This window comes from Bos grunniens, chromosome 22 (assembly GCF_055505025.1).
Source record: "Bos grunniens cultivar Pamir isolate PY7600 chromosome 22, Bosgru_T2T1.0, whole genome shotgun sequence".
In the NCBI taxonomy this organism is placed as follows: Eukaryota; Metazoa; Chordata; class Mammalia; order Artiodactyla; family Bovidae; genus Bos; species Bos grunniens.
Genome location: NC_141186.1, coordinates 59,934,737 through 59,951,860, shown reverse-complemented (window position 1 = coordinate 59,951,860; position 17,124 = coordinate 59,934,737). Strand labels below are relative to the sequence as shown.

The 17,124-nt window shown below is 53.4% G+C and overlaps 1 protein-coding gene across 1 annotated transcript in view; it reads right to left on the bottom strand.

The window, feature by feature from the left end:
• RUVBL1 (RuvB like AAA ATPase 1) overlaps positions 1-17,124 on the bottom strand; it is a 31,548-nt gene that overhangs the window by 2,804 nt on the left and 11,620 nt on the right. The window contains exons 4-9 of the mRNA XM_086368836.1: positions 11,730-11,881; positions 8,971-9,060; positions 8,106-8,255; positions 6,510-6,573; positions 5,274-5,472; positions 1,860-1,962 (exon numbers count right to left, since the gene is read on the bottom strand). Coding sequence (XP_086224962.1) covers positions 1,860-1,962; positions 5,274-5,472; positions 6,510-6,573; positions 8,106-8,255; positions 8,971-9,060; positions 11,730-11,881 — 758 coding nt within the window. The remainder of the gene's footprint in view (positions 1-1,859; positions 1,963-5,273; positions 5,473-6,509; positions 6,574-8,105; positions 8,256-8,970; positions 9,061-11,729; positions 11,882-17,124) is intronic.

Genomic DNA, 17,124 nt, shown 5'->3' with positions numbered 1-17,124 from the left:
GGAGCTGGTCTGTCATCTCCTCGCCCAAGAGAAAGCCCAAGAAGAGGCTCCCCCGCTGAGCCTGCGGACCCTGGGGCAGCACGCATATGCGGGGTGGTGGTGGGGGGTGTGGGGGGGGTAGGGCAGCATGCTCCGGGTGGAAAGGAAGCCACAGAGGTTGGCTGGCTGATCTTGCGATGCCAGCCTGGAGCCCTGCTCACTGAAAGCTGCTGAGGAGCCTGTGAGCAGCAGTCACTCCTCCCTGAGTTCCCGTGCTCTCCCTGGGGCCTCCCAACAGCCCCGAGAGGAGGGAGCGCTTGTCCCGTGACCAGAGGCGGAGGCCCACAGAGGACACCACGCAGCCACGGAGCGCCGTGGGGCACAGGGCGCCGCCCCGGCCACAACGGTTGGGGTGAGGAAGGGGCCAGTGTCTCCTCTGCTTCTGCTTCTGCTCCTAGTCAGTGAAAGCCTTGGCTTCGACCCAGCATTCATCCAAGACCAAGAGACTCTCATGTGGGGACAAGGCCTCCAGCCGTGGACCCCATCTCCCACCCAGCTTGCTGCCGTCAACCACAACCACTGGGGTCCGATCCATGCTGTCACGCAGGGAGAGCTCTGGCTCTACACATCACGGGCCTCCTGGGCGCTAGTCAACAAGACACGCAGGGCCAGGCCAGACAGGCCACAGGCAGGTGGGGGGCTGCTATGCAGGGTCCAGGAGAGGCCCTCTGAGCTCCGAAAGGAGCGGCCTGCTGGCCAACTGCCACAGAGACTCCCTCCAGATGGGACATTTCTCACGGGGAGGAGGCTGGTGGCAGAGACTTCAGGTAAGGGGCTTCAGGATGAGACAGCCTGGGTCCCAGAGCCAGTCCTGCCACAGATGGGCCATGCGAACCTGGACAAGCTAACCAGTCTACATCTCAGCACCCGCTCTTTAAGAACATCAGTAGTAACTGTCCGCCCTACCTCGAGTGACGGCATCGAACGACTCAGTACCCCATCTGAGTGCTCTGGAGGAGAGGGTCTGGCAGAGTCCCCCGGATGTCAGTGTGGCCCTGGGCCACTCCAGGTCCCCAGCCGTGGCCATACGCTGACCCACAGTGAGAGACCAATGCCCCATTGAGACTGTCTGGGGTCAGGGTGGGCACAGCAGATGGCTGGGCCCCGCAGTGCACGGCCGGCTTTGTGTCCTGGAATCGCCACGCAGGGCTCAGCCAGCACAGGGGGAGAGGATGGCTTGGAAGGCCAGAAGGGATGGGGCTGCCAAGGCTGCGGGCATGTGGCTGCGGCTCCGACTCTGCACGGAGAGCTGGGGCTGCGCCCTGGGGACGAGGCCAGTCCCGCAGCCATCACCTCTCCCGATTCAGCACAGGCGGAGCCGCCATGCAGGCCCTGAGCTCAGCGCTCCCTGGGCACCTTTCCTGTGAGCCTCACTCCACGACCCCCACCCACACGCCCTCTGCTGGGACCTGGGCTCTGCCCGCGGGAGCCAGGCTGCTGTGGGCTCTGGTGGGCTGGCGCCTGGGCGGGCCCATCACTGAGTGGGCTCTGCCGCCTCTCTCAGAGCTGGGACCTCCTTACTGGCGGTCCTCCCGTTGTTTTTCCCACTGTCCCTGTCCGAAGGTTACCAGGCGGGATGGAGTAGAAGAGAGGACCGCCAGGACTCCCGGCAGCTGAGCCTCTGGGACACTAGAGGCAACGCCCCGTTGGCTCACGCGTCATTCAGGTGGGCCAAGGCTTGGGAGCACGGAGACACGCCCGCGGCAGGCAGCTCCGCAGGGGGCAGTGGGAGGCCAGGCCCACTCACGGGCACCGTCCTGCTCAGTGTCAGGGACCTGGAGGGCGAGCGAGGGCAGGGAGAAGGGGGTGGGGCTGCCCACCTGTTTCATCTCCTGCGGGGTGTACAGCATGGTCCGGATGATCATCACTCGGTCCAGAAGGTCGAGAGGGATGCCGTGAGGAGAGGTGATGTCCTCCGTGCCCCTGCAAGGCCGACAAGTTCCACGTCACTCAGGCCTCTCTGGACAGTGGAAACATGGCTGAGGCCCCGGTGATAACAGAGCAGCTAGTTCTCGTCCTGAGAGTCAGAAGCAGGACCGCAGAGGACACAGACTAACTCAGGTGCCATCAGAAACCGCGTCATTGTTTTTGCAAATATCAACACCACAGGAAACTGGGGGAGGAGGAGAAAAGCCAACTGGAATCACATAGAGACTGTTCGTACCGGCACCTGTCACGCCCTCTCGCGTTACCCGAAGTGTGTAGGTCCATTCGGGTTGCTTCTGTTCCTGTTGTTTCAGTATTAACGGCCCAGGACGAGTCTCACTGGACCCACGCCGCTGGGCAGTCACACAGTGCTTCATAGCTGCTGTCATAACTAACGGTGTTTTAGGCACACTGCCGTGAACATTTCCTCAGCATCTCCCACAGAGCCAGACCCAGCCCTGAATATCTCCCTAAACATGAATGGGTGAACAGAGGACTATGTTCATTTTTGCAGCCACAGGAGCGATCTGGCCCCGCTACCCTGCAGCCAGCACGGAGCAGCCTAACAGCACGCTGCTTAAAGGCCCGGGAAAAGGAAGGCCTAACCCTCATCTGAATTTGCCTTTCCTTGACTATTAACGAATCACGTGAATGCCTTCCCTTATGTTCCTTAGCTATTTTATTTCTTTTGAGAACTGTCCAATCATATCCTTTGCCTGTCTCTCTCTCGAACCTTAGCCAAACCAGTGAATGGCCACCCCACCGGGTTGAACAGCACCAGCTCCCAGTGGGCTGTGTGCCCGGCAGAAACGTGTGGCACACGTGCCAGGCTTCAGCCGTGTCTGGAAGCCCAGTGGGCTGAGCCGGGGGCTCCTGCCTCCACTTCTGGAAGCCACAGCAGCAGGCCCCCAATTCTGGCCTCCCCAACACTTAAAAATAACTAAAACGGCAAACTATGTTATGTGCATTTTACCACAATGAAAAAACTGTTAAATCTAATACATAAAAATAATTAAGACCTTTTCAAACAAAAAAGGAAGCAGACTAGTAGCAAATACAAAACATTAAGACATCATTAGAAAAAAATAAATCTTTTTCACCAACAAATATTTCTAAAAATAATAATAAAGAATTATAAAGATAAAATTCTATCATGATTAAAATCTTAGTACTTGGTATACCTGTAATTGTCATATTAAACAAAATAACCTTTAAAAACTACATTTAATATTCAGTTATTTAATTCTGTTTAGGCTATATGTTTCTCTTTTTAAAACCTATTTAGATATTCTCCTGGGAAAAGTTTAAAAGATCTCAATTCGCCATCCTAAAATATCCCCAATTTTACAACACTCATGATAAATTATCTTCATTCCAGAGATAGTAAATATAAAAAGTCTAGAGAAAAAAAGATTAGGGAAAAAACCACAAAGGAACAGAATTTATCAATATGTGTTAAATTTTTTTCTTTTGGTTTTGAGTCCATAAAACTAAAAATTTAAACAGAAAAAAAACCCCAAAAACCCTCTGCTTAAAAAATACTAAGCACTTCTCAGGAATTAAAGACCAAAGACTGTGGAAATGTATTCAAGCTCTGACTCTTAGGTACAAAGTTTCTTTCAGACAACGTATTAGAGAAAATGGTTTCTGCAACACACATGCTTCTGGATGGGGCTGGGGCCAAGTTCCCCAGGCCCCACTGGGCGGGTTCTGAGGTCAGGGCCACCCTCCCGTGCCTCTTTTTCCCTAGACGGCATGAGACGAAGAGGACTCTGGTCCTGAGCGCTCTCGGCCCAGCTCTCGGCCGGGTCGGCTCTGGCCGCGGGGCTCCCTCGGCAGGGGCGCCATCTGTCCAGGCTGGGCCCGTCTGCCGCAGTCACACTGAAGCCAGGCCCCACCAGAGCCAAGTCCAGCAAGTACACACAGGGTCTGCGTGGCCGACACCAGACTCACCAGGCGGCGTTTCCAGCTGCTGCCCAGGCGGCCAGGCCCTGGCTGGCCTGGACCTGGTCCAAGCTGCCTTCCCTTCAAGACCAGAAGACAGCTGTGACGGTGGCGAGCGGTGCTCTTAACAAGACAGCATTACAGGGATTCAAAGAGGGGCTGCACGATGCTGCCACCAGCATGGACAGCGTGCACACAGACCCTCACCCCGGGCGAGAATGGCCACCTGAGTGGGGCTGCCCCAGAGCCAACGGCACGGCTGCCGTACGAGCTCAGCGGAGACAGAGCCCCTCTGCAGAGGCGGGGCTCGGGTGCAGGTTGGTCTAGGCTCCTCACTCGCTTTGGCTGCAGCTCTGTGCTGAGACATTCAAGGTCTTGGGGTCTCTCTTCAGATTCCCGCTCCCCCTGGGCCAGGAGCACGCAGTCTCCGGGCCCTGCCGCCCTCACCACTGTGTGGCAGGCTTGCAGAGGCCCTGCACCACCCCGTCGTGCCCCAGCACTGCTGGGAGCAGGCCCAACACGCAGGGTGTGCAGAACACGGCAGCCAACGACTGGGCACACCGGTGCTCACTCGGGCGCTGGAGGGGCGAGGCCTCTGGGCGCCCTTCCTTTTCTAAAGCTCTTCCTTGTTTTTGGCTGAGCTGGGTTTTGTTGCTGCGTGTGGTCTTTCTCTAGTTGCGCTGAGTGGGGGCTGCTCTCCAGCTCTCACTGCGGTGGCTTCCCCTGTTGAAGAGCATGTGCCCTTGGGCACGTCAGTAGCCACGCTGCACAGACTCCGCTGTCCTGCAGCAAGTGGGATCTTGCTGGACCACGGAAAGAGCCCATGTCCTTTGCACTGCAAGGCAGATTTTAACCACTGGACCACCAGGAACGCCCCTGGGCTCCCTTCTTGAAGGTGGGCCTTGGGGATTGGGAGGAAGGTACCAGTGTGGCCCCAAGAAAAGGTTTGGGCCAGAAAGAAAGGACAGGATTCACTGTCAGAGGCCAGGGTTTCTCGTCCTATCTGTGGCCAGGGGCACACTATGCTGTCATTCTGGTTCCTCATCTGAAAAGTGAACTCACAACACACACCTCGGGGAGCTCACGTGGGACGGAAGTCAACACAGGCCGTGTGGCTGAGGGCTGGCCCACCCGACCTTTCCTTTGCCCACTCCAACCAGATGACCAAGTCACACCCATGGGAACCCGTTACCACGAGGAAGCCCTCACATGCAGAAACAGGGTGACTGCTCGAGTGAAATCAAGCCACTCCGAGCGTTTCCCTCAGGATGAACAGGGCGCCCTCCTCCCCAACTCGACGGGTGGCGCGACGGGGTGATGTGACCCTGGAGACCCTGAGGAGCCTGGGGGCAGGGGGCAGGTACCTGATGACGCAGTTGCCTCGGTTGGACGCGAAGATGACAATGGGTGCGATGGAGGACTCGAGCGCGCGGTGCAGGTAGGTGAAGCACTCGATGTCCAGCATGTGGACCTCGTCCACGAACAGCACGCCCGGGACCAGCTCAGCCACGCCCTGGTCGATGTACTTGTTCACCACCTTGTTGATCTCCCCCCGGAGTTTATCTAGGAGTAGACGAGGGTCGGGCAGGGTCAGTGCCGTGGGGAGGCCATCGCCTTTCTCTTCACTCCCGCCGAATCCCACCCAAGCCCAAGTTTAGAGCTGGGCTTGAGTGCGAGCTGTGTGACCCCAGCATCAGGCTACAACCCCACTCCAGGCTTCAGTTTCATCTGAAATTGCGCTACTGTTGCCTAAAAGCAGAACCCTGGCACGCTCCCCTGAAGGTGTGTTAAGTTTGTACACGCTTGTCTTCACCAGGACGCACACTCCTGGTGTGGTCTGTCACACTCCCCACCGGGCCTTATTATCTCAAACCCGCCTGGAAGACGGGCAGTTTTCATATGCAAATTCCCCTGTGCTACACTGAGTAAGTGACCCTTTCTCGTGGCCTGTGTGACAAAGCTTCCGTTAATTAACTTTCAATCAAGCGCCTAGAAGGAATAGGGTGCGTTCAGAATCCTCTCTGGAGGAAAACCTGTGAAGAATGACAAGGTCTGAGGAGAGGTCCCATCTCAGAGCTCGAAGAGGGACGAGCATCTCAAAAGCTGAATAACTGTCCAAGGTCATGGTTTTCATTCTCCAAACCAGCACCTGTACCATCAGCAGGGGGGAGCAGCTCACACACCCAACACCTTCCACCACAGCTAAGAGGCGGGGCTGGAGAGACCATGCTACGATAAGGACACTGCTCTGGGGGTTCACATCGTGCCACTGGCTGAAATTTGCAAGAAAACAGCTTTAACGTTGACAGTTTTCAAGTAACAAAGCTATCTGTGGTAATTCGGAAAAAGAGGAGCATACAGTTAGCAAGAGGAGCAAGTAAATCAGAGGCCCACAAGGGCCAGGCAGCCTGCAGCCTCACCCGGGGAGGCGGGCAGGGGCCACCAAGGCGACGGGCAGTGCGCTGCTAGCGGGACGCGCCAACGACCGCCTGTCTCCCTCTCGGGATGCGCATGGGGATCCAGCGCAGCCCCCGCTGTCAGGAGGGGCAGGATCCCACACACCGCCAGGCTCCAGCCCCCAGCACTGCGTCTCGTCTCACCTGTGATCTCCGTCTTCTTGGGCTTCATGAGCTGGCCCATCATAGACAGGATGTCTTGTCCCCCCTGCACAAGAGAAGGCTCAGGAGTCAGTCTCGCTTCCTAAGGCAGCTGCAAACACCTCATCACCACCTCCGCCCGGGGCCCTCATCAACTGATCAAGTCAACAGGGGTCCTGAGAAGCAGAGACCCTGGCACCTGCACTGGGAACTCGGGGAGCTTCTCAGGACAGGACCTTTCAGAGGCCCCCCACCCTGCCAGCGTCTAGCAAACCCATCCCAGCCACGTCTCTTCCTGGTCCCGACTGCCTGCCTGACTCCACAGGGCTGCCAACCCTTCCCTGGGCACCTGACTCTCCAGGAATCACTTCGAGCCCACCTGCCGGGAATCACATCCTGCTTCCCAGGAAGCTCCAAGCCCGTCCCGCTGCCCCAGCCCCGTGGGGTGGCACTGACTCTGGGCCTGCATCCTCTCACCAGGCCTAGCGACCAGAGCCGCTCAGGGCCTGGAGCCTGACTGTGCAGCAGGCCGCCCCCCGGCAGGCTCTCCAGCTGCCAGCGCCTCCATGCAGGCAGCCAGAAGACAGCTCTCCACGGTCACCTGGGGCTGCCAGGCCCTACCGGGCACACAGGTGGTCCCTGAACGCACAGCAGTGAAAAGTGGCAAAAGCTTCCTGAGCACTGAGGACATCTGATCCCCAGAGCAGCCCCGCCAGGTAGGAAATAGTATGTCCTCTTCTCAGAGGAGCAAAGAGAAAATCAGAGAGCCCTAAATCATAGAAAACCCGAAGACTCAAAGTGACCATTAGCTGAGCCAATTGGTGTCGGAGCAACGCAGTCCCTGAGCTGACTCGGGCGAGTGGCTCTCACAGGCTGGTCTGGGACAGCTGCTGCACAGACCGAGCGGAGGTTCTTTAGCATTTTCTTGGCCAAGGCTCCAAGGGACAAAACACCCACAGATCAGATTTCAGGTTAGAAAGCCTGTTCCCTTGCTAGCAGGGATAGCCTCTTTTAGGACGAACAGGAAACCAGACCCAAAGACCACCAGCGGGGAAAGAGTCAGTCCTCTGAAGCGCACGTTCCCCAGAGACGGCAGAAAGTCATCCTGAGCTTCCCCACGTTTTATTAGTCAGGACACAAGCATCCATCTTCTACTCACATGAGGAGCAGGGGCAGCTCCAGCTCAAAGCTATAAAACTGGGGGTTCTGCTAGGCAGGGGGAAAACCGCTGTGAGGCTCTCTGACATCCTGCAAAGGGCTCAAAGAACACTCCTGCCCCCGCCACTCACACCCAGAGCATGCCAGGCCCGAGCCAGTGCTGGAGGGAAGCCAGGGAGAAGCTGGCAGCTCAGGCCGGAGGCTGGGCTGGGAGAAGGAGCAGTGTGCAGGAAGCCATCTGTGACTAGAGCATCTGAACTGGAACAAAGGAGCCCCTCGTCGCTCTTGGCAATGTTAATTGCTGAACATTACAGACAGAAAAGGACTGTCTGCCCTCAGAAGCGGCAAGACTGACAGCTTATCCAGGAGCCCCCAGCGCACAAAAGGACCCGCGCTGGCAGGGCCAGCGGCCGGCGGCCCAGCAGGAGCGGGGGGCAGTACCTGGGGCCGTGCGTTGGCCACGTCCAAGTCGTGCAAGGTGACGTCCTGGATGATCTCCTTCTTCTTGTGCACGTCCCCCTTGGGCAGGGGGACGTACTCTTCGGCTTCAAGGTCAAATTCTGTGGCATAAGTGTCACACCTGCCCTGCCTCTACAGAGACAGAGAGAAGCCTGAGTGCCTGGTGAGGTCCACCGCCAAGTCCCCACGCCACTCAGCGAGATAAAAGTCTCCAGTCCCAACTGCGGCCAACAGCCGCCTTGACAAACTCCAAACGTGGCCTGGTCCCCTGCTGCCAAGAAGGCGCTATCTGCTCATCGCCGGGCTCCAAAAACCCAGCTGAGGACACCCGACACTTTCTCCCAGAATCTCCCCCTTGTTTTAACTGCATGCAATTCCCGATAAAGGGCAAATCCAGTAGATTAACTGGAGACGGAGGGGCTGCTCAGTCTCTTTTGTAGGTGGGTGATTTAGTGCACGATATGAAGTATTATGCTCATCCATTAAACGGTGAGGAACTCTGTACAGGACCCTGGAAATCAGATACTAATGCAGCATTCCTTTCCACATGCATATATCTTGGGAAGAAAATACCAAAGAGATAAAAGGAAGATTAAATACCCTGCACATTTCAATTTGGAAATGACTACCGCTATTTCACCTCCTCACTGTTGTCCCCTTCCAAACAGGTTTTAGTATTTTTCTAACAGACTGTCTGTTTTCATCACGAGGTTACAGAATGCAGATACAGGGAAGGCAGACTTGACTAAACATAAGGGGCAGCAGGCCCAGGGCCCCTCCCCACGCACCCCGGACCCCATGAAGAGAGAAGGCCCCACCCCGCCCCCGGGTCTCCTTGCGGTGTTACCTTCACGGCCCCACTGTTGGCTTCGATGTAAATCACATCTCCAGCTTCTACTCGCTCTTTTTGCAAACTTTCAAAAATGCTGGGGTCCAGCTTAAAAAAAGAAAACAAGTGAACCAGGGACCTATAATAGACATTACATTCTGACACACTGCCAGGCGCTTCCCGTGTGAGAGCTGAGGTAGTCAGTGACCACACGGAGAGGGGACGTGCGTGTGAGGACGTGTGAGGCGGGCTCTAGAGCCTGCGCGCCCCAGAGAGCAGGCAGGAGGGGGGCACCGAGGGAGACCCAAGCTCCTCCTTCCTTTTACTCCAGAGGCTGCAAACTGGCAAACGCAGCTCTAACCACTTACAGGTGGGGCCCATGGCCCTAACACCCCCTTTTGAGACTGCTCTCCCTGCGGCAATCCCTGGCCCTCCCCACCTCGGGCAGGGGCGGCAGTTTCTGCACCAGAAGCAGGGACAGAACCTATGTACTCTCCACAATTGCCCTTCAGCGGGCCTGTGGTTTAGACGAGGCTCTCTGAGCTTCACTTTCTTCACCCACATGACAGCACCCAGGCTAATCACATCACAGATGCGATTCATTCAAAGGAAACATAAAACCAGGATCTCTCTGAAGCCAGTGGACTCAAATCCCAGTGTCTGCTCCTTGGGCCCAACTGCTTCTATCTCCAGAAGGAAAAGCAGCACATCTGGGAAAAGCTGCCTTCTCCAGATCGTCCAGACTCGGGCCACCTGGGCGATCGATATTCTGGGAGAGCATCTTTTATAAGGAGTCTTTATTTAGAAACGTTTCTCTCTGTTGAACTTCAAGGGGAGCTGTTACTCTCAACTCTAAAACAAAACTAGAATAAAAACTTACCAGGACTCAGTAGGAAAAGCCACACATAAAAGCACACATGTTGTGTGATCCTATTTTTATGAAGTGTTCAGAAAAGGCAAAGATACAGAGACAAAGTGGACTAGAGGCTGCCAGGGCCTGGGGGTGGGATGGGAAGTTACTGCAGATAGGCACGGGGTTTCTTTCTGGAGTAACGAAAATGTCCTAAAATTGGACTGTGATGATAGCTACGCCACTCTGTAAACCGATTAAAAGTCCTTGAGTCGCGCACTTAAAATGGGTGAGTTTTACTTACAGTGAGACCTCAATGAAGTTGTTACAAACAGTACCACAGGAGCCCAGGCCCACCCTCCTGGACCACCGTCCGACTGAGGCTGCTGCGTGGCGGGCCCGAACGGGGCTGGGACAAGGGCGGCACTCCACAAAGGCAGAGGCCTGGCCTTCGCCCTGAAACATCGTCTCCCCAAACAGCCTGCGCAGATGCTCAATGTGGCAGGAAGTTCTCGTTTTGAAAGCAAAACATTCATCCTCTTGTTATTTTCTTACAGAAATTGTGCCAAACAGCTTTATGGATAACTGAAATTTAAACTGTATACCTTATGTTATCTATCCTACATTCGATAGTACACGTTCTGTTTTTCTTTTTTTGGCATCACGCATTTTTGTATCAGTTAATTTCCCAAATGAATTGACTAAAGATGTAATTACTGGAAAGGTGGCAGATCCTGCTAAGAAATGTAATTAATACAGAATGGGAGAGATGAGGGGGAGGTTTAAGAGAGATACTTGCAGAGGCAAGCTCCTGAGATGGAAACCCTGTTAGGACAAAGAAGAATGGTCCTTTGGAGAGACGACGTTTTTATGATCTCCATAAAGCAGTGACCAAGACACCACCTTACAAAGTCAAAGAAAGATAAAATCACAGAAGAAGGCAAAGATGGAGACGTTATATGGTCAACCTGCTGCAGTCTACAGATAGGGAGATGGAGCCCCAGAGAGCTCAACTGACGCCTAAAGGCCCCACAGCGAGTTACAGTGCAGACAGCAGTCAGTAGGACTCGGAGAATCCGCCCCGCCACTGACTAGCTGTGCGATCCGAGGGTAAACGCTTAGCCTCCTCATGTGCCTCAGAGCTCTTTATCTATAAAATAAGGGAAATCACACACACACAGATTTGTTGATGCACTCAGCCCAGGGCTTGACACATACAGTGAATAAGTGCCGTGAAGAAGAGGCTATTCCTTATTTTAATAAGGCAAAGCCACAATCAGATTGTTCCATTTCACAACATCAGCAGCTGCCACTTCCCACTGGCCTGTGGTGTCACACACTCTCAGTCACTTCCCACTTTCTTTTTTTTTTTTTTTTTTTGCGCTTCCCATCCCCTGAACCTACCTGAATCGTTCTCCACTTCCCACTTTCAAACCCAGTCATTATCTTATACTACAGTCTCCTCAAGGCTTACGGGACAGGGCTGGGAGGTTCACCCAGGACCTTCACCACTGCCACCACCACACTTTCCACAGAGCCCTGGGCCTAAGCAGAACTGACCAGTGAAGCCATCACGGTTTCAAGGTCCCAACACACAAAAGGGCCTGCAGCCGGGACTCCGCACCAGGCCCCTCGAGATGGCTCCGTCACGGCTCTTCAGCCCTCACCAGATCGCTCAGTGCTGCTTCTCCTGTGAGCGCCAGTCAGCGGCCAGGCCCGAGACACTCGGTCCCCTGGCGGGACGCAGGGTGGCACCACGCAGCTCAGTCCTGACACACACGATTTCCTCGGCGCCAACGAGCCGGAGCCATCCTCACTGAGTCGTCTGCGTGCCAGCCCTGCCCACAGGTGCTGTCTGCGGCCCTGCACAGACGCGCTCACACAGGGAGGCGCCTCAGCAGAGCAGTGCCCACAGGCACGTGCTCACCTTCAGCTGCTTGGTCCCCTTGGCCGTCTTGAGCCCAATGATCACGTGGCTGATGGTCTTGCCGTAGCCCCCCATGGGATTCTCCGTCTCACATGGGGTGAGCTCCGTGACCTCTCCTTCGTACACCTCCTTGGTCTCCTTTATCCGAAGCCCTGAAGAGAGATGACAGAAGAAACCCTGGTGAGAGACTCGACACCCTCCCACTTTTCCAACAGTCTTTTTAGCCATAAAACCTCCACGTTATAAGAACCAACGAGTCAGCCTTGCTCACACACAGTCCTGGGGAGGGAAGCACTGCACAGACGCAGCCCCAGGGGTGAGGTGAAGGGCCCGTCCCTCTCCAGGGAACCGAGGACTGGATCCGAGGCTCCGGGACCCCTCTCCTCCGACCGCGCTACAGGGCCGACTCGCTGACAGCGTTTCCCATGGAACCTGCCCCGTCCTTCCCCTCCAGTCAACGTGTGCCTCCAGAACCCCTCACTCCGTTCTGCCAGCCCTTGAGTATGGCCTCCCCGTCTCTATCCAGCTTATACTCTGCCCAAAGGTAAAAACAGAAACATAAGGGAAACACAGACTCAAACGAAGATACGTGCCAACGAGTCTACCGTACAGACCTTTACCTGTATCCTGATCCCACAACAACACTATAAAAGAAAACACCATGACACGTACGGGACACCATACAGACCTTTACCTGTATCCTGATGCCACAACAACACTATAAAAGAAAACATCATGACACTTACGGGACAACGTGAGATTTAAACAGGAACTACATACGTGCTGATATTTAAGAATGTACTGTTAATTTCCTCTAGGGGTGAAAATGGCATTTTTAAGTCCTTATTTTCCAGAGATTCACACAAATATTATAGGTCAGAAAGCAGGTCTGCAATCAGATGGGGCTACGGGGAGCCTTCCTACCACTTGACTACTTTTCTTGGCTACTTGATACATTCCAAAATAAAAATTTTAATAAAAGAAACAACAATGAAATACTACTTTACAACCTCCAGAATCACTAAAATTAGAAAGACGGCCAACACCAAGAGTTGGTAAGGATGCAGGACACTGCTGGTGGGAGTGTGAGCTGGTTTAGAAGTAATGTACTGTTTATTACCTCCTCAAGTTGAACACATGAATATCTGTGACCCTCCAATTCAACTCCAAGGTTATACTCTCAAGGCTGCAGTGCACATGTGCATGCAAGGACACAGCCAGCAATGGTCACCCAATGTCATTCTTACTCGCCAAACACTGGCAATGTTTCCCCACGTCTGCCGCCTGCACTGTGATGTATCCATACAAACAAATATCACGGAGCAATGAAAAACGATCGTGGCTACTCGCAGCAATAGGAATGAATCTCAGAAGCGGAAGGAGAGCTGCCCCTATGCGGATGCTCTGGGGCACTGGCGATCATCTCTCTCTTGACTGGGAGCTAGTTTCATGGTTTTTCAACTTAAAACGACCCACCGAGACACAGAGCGATGTTCCGTGCACTCTTCTGTATGTATGCACCAGACTACCAAGTCACTTAAAAAAAAAGCCCAAGTAAGCACTGGGGCTTCCCTTGTGCCTCAGTTGGTAAAGAACCTCCCGCAATTCGGGAAACCCGGGTTGGATCCCTGGGTCGGGAAGACCCCCTGGAGAAGGGAGAGGCTCCCCACTCCAGTATTCTGACCTGGAGAATTCCATGGACTATACGGTCCATGGAGTCGAGAAGAGTTGTACACGACTGAGCGACTTTGACTTCACTTCAAGTAAATAACAGCAGCAGGACCAGGCGCAGGAAGAACACTGCCAGCTGAAGCTGAGAGGAGGCAGCTCCAGATCTCTGCTGTGTCCAGTCACGTGCTCAGCCTGCAGACTCACTGATGCCCCCTGATTGCATTCCGGATTTCGGGGGGCGGGCCCTGTCATCACTATGAGGTTAAAGCTCCCCAGATGATCACAACATACAAGCCCAGCTGAGACACTCATCTACAGAATGAACCAAGGACTCTGCTCTGCTCACGGCATGGAGACATCAGCTGGTGAGGCGGGAAGCCCTGTGGTGGCTGGGTGCCTCACCATCAGCTTCTCTGTCCTGACCTCCTCTGTCCGCACTGCGGGCCTGTGGTGTCGCGGACTCTTGGTCACTGCCCACTCTCAATCCCAGCCATTATCACTGGCTTGGTTTCCTTCTTTGCCCAGAAACCCAATCAGGACAAAGACTCAAATATTAGGGTTAAGGAACAGTTTTACTCTCCTTCACTCCACCTGACCGACTAGAAGCGGAAGTCTTAGGGTAGCCCCAAAGGAGAGGCTGCACTTCCTTCCTACCGCACCCAATGCCTAGTTCCTAAGAATGAAGACAAAAGTTTTCCAAACGACATGAATGCACCAGAAGATTGTGACAAGATGGAAATTTCTATACTTTAAAAATGAACTTTGATATATTTTTTTTTAAATCAAACCTTATAGCCCACAGAGACAAGCTCCTTCAAATGGAAGGCTGCCTTCTATTTCCTGGCAGACAGCGGTGACACGAGATTCCTGAGTGGGGAAGAAAGGCATTCCCGTCTCTCACTAGCCCTGCATTTGTTTAGAAGTTGCTCTGTGCTGACAAGCAGGCAGGGGACGTGTGGACGGACAATGAGACCGGCTGTTAGCCAGGAAAGGGGGCCGGGCTGGCGCGCTCTCTGGCAACGACGTCAGGAACGACACAGGTTTCATCTGCTGGCTCAGGTTTCTGAATCCCTGACAGGGATCTTCATCACGTCGAGGAAGCAGCACAGACTCCTTGCTTTTTATTTCTGGTCGGCTTACTGCTTCCTCCCCACCCGCTCTGCCACTTCACAGGAACTCAAAGGCAGAGGAAGACACACAGGGCTCCCTTTTGAAGGCAGTCAATGGCCTGCCTTTCTATTCTGGGGCAGGGTCGAGAAATTCCTCTTCACCTTGCTGCCATCAAAAGAATCACATTGTCCCCTCACCTCAAAAATGACAGATGCTCAGGAAATTTATCTTCAGTTTTCTCAAATTTTAAGGCATTTAAATTAACTTAAAGCAATTCAGACATACGCATTCGTGTAAAGGTGAGCTTTGTCATCTTTTACCAATTTCAGAAAATCATTTTCTAAATAAATAAAAATATATTTTAAAAGTACTCAGATAACTGGAACTGATTGTAACATCTTACTTTTTATCTCATCAGCTACTGAGTTAAATAAAATCTCTGGCACATGTTCCTCAAATTCCTGAAAAGTACTCAGGAAGAAGTTAAACCAGAAAGAGGGTCTTGTGAGCCATTTCCACTGTTATTCCAGAGAGAGCACAACACGTAATAACAGGAACTGGACCTTACAAAGATAAAAGCTGTAAGGAAGCAAGACACAGCACCTAAAGTGAATTCTGTCCAGAGAAAGTTTATAAATGGGGCAAAACTAAGCCGCACTGCCCGCGACACACAGGGGTGTACAGGGCTGCGACGCTCAGAGGCCACTGCCACGGCTCTCACGCCCTGTGGGGACGTGTGGGAGGCGAGGGGCTGTGCCTGGGAGAGCATGAGCCATGTCTGATGCTCTGTACCCTGAGTGAACGGTGGCTGTGTGAGCACCTACTTCATTACTGTTAAAAATAGGTGTTTTTACACTTTCCTATGTGTATGTTATCTTGGTCATGAAGATCTTTTTTGTACAGTTCTTCTGTGTATGCTTGCCACCTCTTCTTAATATCTTCTGCTTCTGTTAGGTCCATACCATTTCTGTCCTTGATCGAGCCCATCTTTACATGAAATGTTCCCTTGGTATCTCTAATTTTCTTGAAGAGATCTCTAGTCTTTCCCATTCTGTTGTTTTCCTCTATTTCTTTGCAATGATCGCTGAGGAAGGCTTTCTTATCTCTCCTTGCTATTCTTTGGAACTCTGCATTCAGATGTTTATATCTTTCTTTTTCTCCTTTGCTTTTTGCTTCTCTTCTTTTCACAGCTATTTGTAAGGCCTCCCCAGACAGCCATTTTGCTTTTTTGTATTTCTTTTCCATGGGGAAACTCCAGTACTTTGGCCACCTCATGCGAAGAGCTGACTCATTGGAAAAGACTCTGATGCTGGGAGGGATTGGGGGCAGGAGGAGAAGGGGACGACAGAGGATGAGATGGCTGGATGGCATCACTGACTCGAGGGACGTGAGTCTGAGTGAACTCCGGGAGATGGTGATGGACAGGGAGGCCTGGCGTGCTGCGATTCACGGGGTCATGAAGAGTTGGACACGACTGAGCGACTGACCTGAACTGATGTGTATATTTCCATTTAAAATAGGTACATAAAAAATCCAGTGTTTCAAGGTAAAAAAATATTTTCAGTCAGAATATTTTGCAGTTTGACAAAATCTAGAACTTAGCCTGCTTTGCTGGGACCCCCATGGCTGTGCAGGAATGAAAGCTTTTCTCATTTTACAGGACATATCCCAATTTCCAAACACTGGAAATTCATTCGAGAGTTATTAAAACACTGTGTAAACCAAACGACATCTATCAATCAGACACGGCACTGAGATGCAGAAGCCTCTGCTTCCTTCTACCCGCTTCCAAGAGCACCCCTCCTCCCATTCGGAGAAACAGCACCGAGCGCCCCCGCCACGGGCCGGGAACCAGGGCGCGCTGGGGGACGGGGTCCGTGCGCCCGCAGCGACACTCAAGGCCCTCCTTCCCACACTTCCCCTCCACCGCAAACGGCGGCACCCGGCGAGCACCCCACTTCCCCTCTCTTCCAGCCCCACGTCTAATCGTTCAGGAAATTTCATCGTTCCACCATCCAGCTGGACCCAGGAGCCAGCCCTTTCTTTCTGCCTCCACCGGGCTGGCCCACAGCCCACCACCTCTCGCTTAGGCCCCTCACCAGCTCCTTGCTTCGGCTCTCACTCTCCATCCCAGCCAGAGGGACTCCCGTGAACCCCAAACCACTCTTCAGCTGCTTCTCTTTTCACTCAGCATGATTTGCAAAAGCCCTATTCAACATACCCTTAAACTAGACGCTAGATTCTTGAGGAAAAAATTCTGGGCTTAGACAAGCCCATTCTTTCTTAAACTTTGAAGAAAACTTCTTGACGTTTTCTAGTAAGTGTCCCTCTTGAGAACACTTACCTTGCTTTGACAACCACAGGGACTACACAAGGACACAGGTGCTCTGACAAGTGCTCATCACCCGTTACCCAACAAGTGCACCCTAGAGAGAGTCGCAGGTCTGAGGGGGACTAAGATTTCCCCAGACCCAGACCCGCAGGCATGGGGCCAGGACAATGCCCCCGAAGTCCTGGCTGGAATGAGGGACATTTCGGAAGAGCAGTCACCTTCTGCTCGCTGTATGGAGTCAGAGCACGGGCCCCAGGGTCAGACAGGTGTAGGCTCAGACTA